The 7,919-nt window shown below is 44.7% G+C and overlaps 1 protein-coding gene across 1 annotated transcript; it reads left to right on the top strand.

Moving 5' to 3' along the window:
* The first annotated feature begins 1,113 nt into the window (after positions 1-1,113).
* LOC104452597 lies at positions 1,114-2,574 on the top strand. The gene is made up of 4 exons (XM_039316888.1): positions 1,114-1,623; positions 1,805-1,861; positions 1,960-2,206; positions 2,322-2,574. Exons 1-3 carry the CDS (start codon positions 1,367-1,369, stop codon positions 2,072-2,074), a joined length of 429 nt encoding a protein of 142 aa, XP_039172822.1. The 5' UTR covers positions 1,114-1,366; the 3' UTR covers positions 2,075-2,206; positions 2,322-2,574.
* The last annotated feature ends 5,345 nt before the right edge of the window (positions 2,575-7,919 follow it).

Below are 7,919 nucleotides of genomic sequence, written 5' to 3'. Positions count from 1 at the left end.
ATGATTTGCACTGGGATGCCATTCTTCTCCGGAGGTCCTGCCATCTACGGCCCTGTAATATTTTTCCCACAACGGGGTGAGACATTGTCTCAGCAAGTTCACCCCTCCTAAACCCCTATTAGAAAGAAAATACGCCCTAGAGTGGTCTAGCTAAGGGTGTGCAACCGGACCGGGTTCGGTTCCCGGTCCAGTCCACCCGGAAAATAGGGTCGGGAACCAGTTCCAGTTGAAACCGGTCCGGGAACCGGTTCCCAAAATTCAGACCCTGTTTGAACCGGTCCGGGAATCGGTTTCGAGGGATTACCCACCCGGGAACCGGTTCGACCAGACCGGTTTGGGAACCGGTTTGAGAACCGGTTTTTAAGGCAACCCCTAATCAAAAACCCTAACTCATTTCTATCTTCTTTACCTCTCACACTCACACGGTCACAACTCACACCCGCAGACTTGCTTTTCCTTCATCGCGCCCCATCGCCAGATCTGTCAGTGGGAGAACGCCACCGCTGGAGCCATCGCCGGGTTCACCACCGTCGCCGCCGCGCACCCCCTCGACGTCGTCCGCACCCGGTTCCAAGGTCTCTCTCTCTATATCGAGTTCTTCCGGCTTGTGTCAAGTTTTTGGAGTTTGCTGTGGGCTGATACGGATGATCCGTCAGTGGGAGAACGCCACCGCCAGAGCCGTCGCCGGGTTTGCCACCATCATCACCGTGCACCCCCTCGACGTCATCCGCAGACTCCGCACCCGGTTCCAAGGTCTCTCTCTCTCGAGTGCTTTCGGCTTGTGTCGAGTTTTTGGAGTTTGCTTTGGGCTTGTGTAGGAGTCTACTGTCCAGAACTAGGGCACGACAATGGCATCTTTCGTGAGCATTTTGGCAAGAACACGTTGATTCTTGTTATTGATGGTCGGCTTCTGCAGCTCGTTGATGCTGATATGTGCCGTGCATGACGTTGGAATTTAATTAACTGCTATGAGTCCTAGGACCATCTAAAAGCTGCTCTGGTGTCGGCTCATGGCCATGATTATTATTTTTTTTCAAATTATACAATCGGTGAATCCGATGTTTAGGTTTAAAGGTTCAGTTATGTGGAATTCCAGAAATTCAAAAATGATGCAGCACCACGGTGCTTCAGAATTGATATGATGTAGCTGCTGGTCAAGACTTTCAATTGTCAATTTTTTTTTGGCTGTTGGACTGGTTTATAATGTGAACAGGGTTGCCTCTGCATATAAAATCAACTTCAGGAATGAGTTGACAAAGTTGTGCGTTATATTCGCCTAATTTTGCTTCTAAACATCTCATAAAGATTAAGACTTATGCATTCTCTTGCATGACCTAAATGTTCAAAAGGTTTGTTTTCTCTTGTTATGTGTGTGCGCTCTGAGAGATATTGGTTTTCTGTTACTTTTTCGTGGAAGTGGATGGTATTTGATCATGGTGCTTCTGTTACTCTTTTGTGGAAGTGGATGGTATTTGATCATGGTGATGGGCACTTTGAATCGCTAGCGGAGAATATTTGTGGCCTGCGGAGCATGCAGATTGGCATCTCTGGTCAATTACAGATTACATATCTGGATTATCTGCTCTACTTCATAATAGCCAAGTTTGAGGGACTACTTGCTGGGTAAGGGACATGGCTACAACCTGCGAGTGTATGAAAACTACTTGCAGTGTCTTTTTTGTTTGCAGTGCAATGAATTTTCTGAAAAGCATCTGATATATGGGAGAACATCATATCAAATGGTAGGATGTTACAATTTGCATCTTGATTGCCGGTACCACATTTTGCTCAATTCATCAACTAGCTCTTATGAAGTTATCCAGAGCGACAAACAGAAGACCCTGATTGCTTGCAGCTACAGGTGAGCTTTCTTCCATGTGATGATCTAAGGTGTTAACATTATCGAAATACAAATTACTGTATGATTCTTCATATCAATTATTTAGAATCTGCTTGTAGGCAGAGGGGAAGGTCTCTTCTTGCAATTATTGACGTTCTTCAGAGCTCATTATCATTGCTTGACATTCCATTCACAGACATACAAGACACAGTATGTTCAATACCTTCTTTGTGACGAATTGCTATTACTAATTTTTTTAAGCTGATGGATTGGTATATTGTGCACATTCTTCTTTTGCAGACTTCAGGAAACAATTGCCTATATTTTGAGGGAGCATCAAGAGTACTTCCAATATCTGTGGCTAAGGTGCTTGCAATACTTTACCGTAGTAATCTCCTCATATTTAGTGAAGTGTGGACTGTGCTGCAGTAATTAGTGTTTCTCATTGTTGTTATAATTTCCTTTTGTTTATTGTCTGCAGGTGACTTTCAATGACGAAAAGTCAGAAGTCATTGATTTTCGGATTATATGGTCCTCTTCACCGGACAGTTTGAAGTACCAGTCTTATTTCAGCTTGCCAGAGCTGATTGAATTCCCAACTGAAGTTCCTAGTCAAAATGCTAATGCATACTTCTATCCTCCATCTAATAATGTTTATCAAGCTAGTCAGGAAGAAAAGCCTCCACTGTTGTTAAAAAGCCATGGTACTTCAATAATTGCAGCTCAGTTCCTGTCACATTTCAATTTTTATGCAAAACAGGTTCCAATATAAACAGGGTTAACCCTGTTCTTGGACCGGAAAAACAGGGTGGGTTGGGAACAGGGTCTAATGCAAACAGGGTCGGGTACAGGGTCCAGGTCTAGACCCTACCCACCCTGGACCCGATCCCCCTAGGTCTAGCCACACAACACAGAAGACTTACCTCGCCTTCTTGCCTTCCTGCAGATTAGTACAATTCATATCACTCAATCACAGGTAATAATAGGAACTTAAACCATCATAACACAATCAATTTCACTTAATTTCGCAATCACAGCAAGCGTTCCAAATTATTATTCACTGCCACATAAGGGCATAGCCTACTCGCAGTTCGGCTATCTACTGACATATAGCCAGGCATGCCTCCCCACCTTAGAGCGCGGCTTCGTCAGTACATCGACGGCGTTCCCGAATGAGCATGGGCCCAGAATCAACTGCGACCCGCATCCGTTGTATTGGGGCATCCCATACAGGGGCAACTCCAGCTCAATAGCTTAAGACAATTCCTCTTAATTATCATACAACAATCTCATAATCAACCCAAGACACTTTGCACATCACTCACATACTCCAATTACAATATTAATCTTTACAAATCCAATTTCGATGCCCAACCCGACATTTGGGATTTTCTAAATAAAATCCATATTTTCCACAATCAACACTCAATTTGCATTAACCAACCATTAATTTCAAATTCTAAGTATACACGATGATCGGCACGAAATTCTGAACAATTCGGATCAAAAATAATTTTCGAGTTTTTTTTTTTTAAATTTAATAATTTTCTTGAATATAATATATTATTAAATAATCCAATAATTTCGAAACATTTATTTAAATCAGAAACAAATCCCTTTAAGTCACATCAAGGCTTATATTAAAATAAACCTACTTAACCTTTAAACTAAACATATTTTACTTTAATTAATCACCTTAATCTAATCCACAACTAAATAAACTAATCTAACCACCTAATCTCAATCAACCTAAGCTAAACACACTTAAGGCATCATTAACCCGCTAATCAAGGTTTAGTGAGCTAAACTCACCGGAATCGCTTTTCGACGAGTCTCCGGCGAAGAGCACGACGATGCCGACGACAAATCTACACGGAGCAACACCAAAAGAGGTCGGGAAGAGCCCGGAAACGCTCCTTGAAGGTCTGGATCGTGTTGGCCAAGGTTGTTGCTCACGGTCTGAACGGAGGCGGTTCGGCGGCTGATCGGGCGGAGGAACGGTGGAGGAGGACCGGCGGTGACTTGCATGAGCTCCCGGCGAGCTAGGCGGTGGCTCAAGGCTGCAATGAGGACTCCGACGAAGACGAACAGCGGCTGGGACGGCTCGGCCTTGCGGGCGAAAGGGAGACGGCGAAGCGACGGGCTATCACGCAAGCGGCACGCGGACGAGCGATGATCGCGGCGGCGGCGACGGCGACGACTAATGGGCGGACGGCGAGCAAGCGACCGAGCGGGCGAAGCGGCGACGATGGGGGTCGGTTCCGCTGGTTTTCCTTTCAGCTTTTTTCTCCCTCTCTCTCTTCCCAAGCTTGAAGATGATGGAGACAATGGGGAAGTGACATCCCACCTTTTTGGGATTCAATCTCCACCCTCCAAGTATCACCACCCTAGCCAATCTTGCCCCACCCCATGACATCAATTGTGATGTCACAATTCACTAACTCTATCCTCCCACAACCTTAGTCCAATAGGTTCAATTTCATTTTCCACCAGGGCATAGAATCTTGTATGCTAATTTCTTCAATTCCATTCAATACTCTTCCGATTGAGTCCAATTAAAGTCTATAAATTAATCCAATGTTCCTAATAAGATTTATCACACACCATGACTCCCAATCTCAGAATTTGATCTCAATTTCATGGTTAATTTTACCTTGGCACGATACTAGCGCATCCTGATTTACCGGGTAGCTTTTAGAAATTTTATGCATTTAACCTGTGGTTGATCAATTCAAACCACAATGTACATCTTTGACACATTGGCGATTTTCGATTATCGGGGTACTTTCAAGGTTTCAAATACGGGTATAGGGTACCCAATCGACAGAAAAGTCGGTCCAGTGTCGATCAACAAGAATTGTGCGATTCGGTGGAATCACCCACACCTAATCACATGCCTCTGTTGAGCCGACCTATCTCCGATCTCTAATCAATTTTTTTTATTTGTGTCGTAATGACCCTTGTAGATTATCTTGGTCGAAAGGTTGCTTCATGATCAAATTCTCGAGTTTGATGCATTAGAATCTCTTAACGGCTTCACCTGATAGACTAGTTTTCACATGAGTGGCCGACTCAAGGAAAGGAACTATATGCGTGCCAACGAAATGCCCGTCTCAATTTATTGAAATTATAATCGGAAAATCGGGATATCACAACTCTTCCCCTCTTATAAAAATTTCGTCCTCGAAATTTAAATCATTACACAACTGAAGTAAAAAGGTGAGGGTACAATTCTCTCATCGAATCTTTGGTTTCCCAAGTTGCTCCTTCAGTGCCGTGATGTTGCCAGACCACTTTGACCAACGGGATGGTCTTGGTGCGCAAAACCTGCTTCTTGCGGTCTACGATCTAAACCGGGCTTTCAACATACGACACCCTGTCATCCACGTCTAATTCCTTAAAATTTAGAACGTGTGTCGGATCATGTTCATAATTCCTTAACATCGACACGTGAAAGACGTCATGCACCTGTGCCAACCTCGGCGGTAGTGCAAAACAATACGCCAGAGTCCCTATTCTTTCCAAAATCTCAAAGGGACCTACATACCTCGGACTCAGTTTCCCCTTTTTGCCAAAGCGGGAAGTACCCCTCATTGGTGACACCTTCAGAAAGACGTGCTCACCAACTTGGAACTCCAATGGCCATCGACGCTTATCGGCATAACTTTTCTGACGGCTCTGAGCGGGTTTTAATCTGTTTCTGATGACTGCAACTGCCTCCACTGACTGCTGAACCAACTCTGGACCGGTGATCTTTCTTTCCCCGACTTCATCCCAACACACTGGCGTTCTACATGCTCTACCATACAACGCTTCAAAAGGAGCCATCTGAATACTCTGCTGATAACTGTTGTTGTAAGCAAGCTCGACCAGATGAAGCTGTTCTTCCCAGCTCCCCTTGAAGTCCAAGACGCAAGCTCGCAACATGTCCTCAAGAGTCTGAATTGTCCTCTCGTTGGCCATCGATCTGTGGGTGATAGGCCGTACTGTACTGCAGCTTCGTTCCTAAAGCGGATTGCAAGCTCTTCCAAAAAGCGGCGGTGAACCTCGGGTCTCTATCTGAAGTAATTGTAACCGGCACTCAATGCATACGAACTATCTGACGTACATACAGATCTGCAAGTCTATCCAAACTCAAGTCCCTTCGAACCGCAATGAAGTGAGCTGACTTTGTCAGCCTGTCGACTACTACCCAAATCTAGTCATTTCCTCTCTGGCTCCTCGGTAGTCCCGTCACGAAGTCCATCGTAATATGCTCCCATTTCCATTCTGGGATCTCGAGGGGTTGTAGAAGTCCTCCCGGTTTGCAATGCTGAGCTTTCACTTGCTGACACGTCAAACACTTGGCGACATGCTTGGCGATGTCTGCCTTCATACCACGCCACCAGTAGTGTTGACGCAGATTCTGATACATCTTGGTACTACTAGGATGAATGCTGTAACTACTACGATGCGCTTCTGATAAAATCTCCTTTTTAAGCTCCATATCATCAGGTACAACCAATCGTCCTTGGAACCTCAACGTTCCATCTTCAGAAATCTAAAATTCAGCCTTCCTTTTCTCGGTATCCTCTTGCAGGATTTTCTGAACATCCGGATCCGTCTCGCGTTCGAAGCGTTCGATTCGACACACTTCCGGCTCAATTCTAAGGGTGGCCATAAGATTTGAAAGGTGGCCTACCTCGAATTTGAAATCTGAATCTTGTACTCTCTCAATTAGACCCCATTCCTTGAGTACCATCTGAGCAACTGAAGACTTCCTACTCAGTGCATCGGCGACCTTGTTCGCCTTTCTGGGATGATACAAAATCTCATAATCATAGTCCTTTAAGAGCTCCATCCATTGACGCTGTCTCATATTCAACTCCTTCTGAGAGAATAAGTACTTGAGACTCTGATGGTCAGTGAAGATCTGGAATCTTTCTCTGCACAGATAATGCCTCCAAATCTTCAGGATAAAGATGATTGCTGCAAGTTCTAAGTCATGCGTCGGATAATTCAACTCGTGAGGTCTCAACGACGGGATGCATATGCAACAACCCTACCATACTTTATCAATACGCAACCCAATCCCTTAAACGACGCATCACTGTAGATCTCAAACCCTCCCGGACCAGATGGAATAGTAAGCACATGTGCGGTAGTTAGCTTCTGCTTAAGCTCTTGGAAACTACTCTCGCACTTATCCGTCCACACAAATTTTTCTTCCTTCTTCAGCAGTCTCGTAATTGGTGATGCTAACCCTGAAAACCCTTTTACAAACCGTCTGTAATATCCTGCTAAACCCAGAAAACTTCTGATTTCTGTCACTGTCGTCGGTCTCGGCCAGTTGATCATTGCTTCAATCTTGGCTGGATCCACTGAGATTCTCTCTCCGAAGATGACATGACCAAGGAAAGCCACACGAGTTAGCCAAAACTCGCACTTACTAAACTTGGCGTACAGCTCGTGATCTCTCAAAGTCTGGAGCACTATCCTTAAGTGCCTTTCATGATCCTCAGTACTCCTTGAATACACTAGGATGTCGTCGATGAAAACAATTACAAACTGATCTAAGTACTCTCTGAACACTCGATTCATCAGATCCATGAAAGCAGCTAGGGCGTTTGTCACCTAAACGGCATCACAGTAAACTCATAATGGCCGTATCGGGTGCGAAACGCCGAATTTGGTATGTCTTCGTTCTTGATCCTTAACTAATGATACCCTATCCTCAAGTCGATCTTAGAAAATATCGACGCTCCCTAAAGTTGATCAAACAAGTCATCAATCCTCAGCAATGGATACTTGTTCTTAATCGTCACCTGATTGAGTTGACGATAGTCGATGCACAAGCGCAAGGAACCATCATTCTTCTTTACGAACAGAACTGGCGCTCCCCAAGGTGATGCACTAGGACGAATAAATCCTTTATCCAATAACTCTTGCATCTGCACCTTAAGTTCCTTAAGTTCTGATAAGGCCATCCGATAAGGAGCTTTAGAGATCGGCTCTATCCCGGGGGCTAATTCAATCACAAACTCTATATCTCTCTCTAGCGACAGACCCGGTAACTCTTTCGGGAACACGTCTAGGAACT

The sequence above is a fragment of the Eucalyptus grandis genome, chromosome 7, assembly GCF_016545825.1.
Source record: "Eucalyptus grandis isolate ANBG69807.140 chromosome 7, ASM1654582v1, whole genome shotgun sequence".
NCBI lineage: Eukaryota > Viridiplantae > Streptophyta > Magnoliopsida > Myrtales > Myrtaceae > Eucalyptus > Eucalyptus grandis.
Note: the sequence above shows the minus strand (reverse complement) of the source record. Positions and strands in the feature narration are given on the sequence as shown.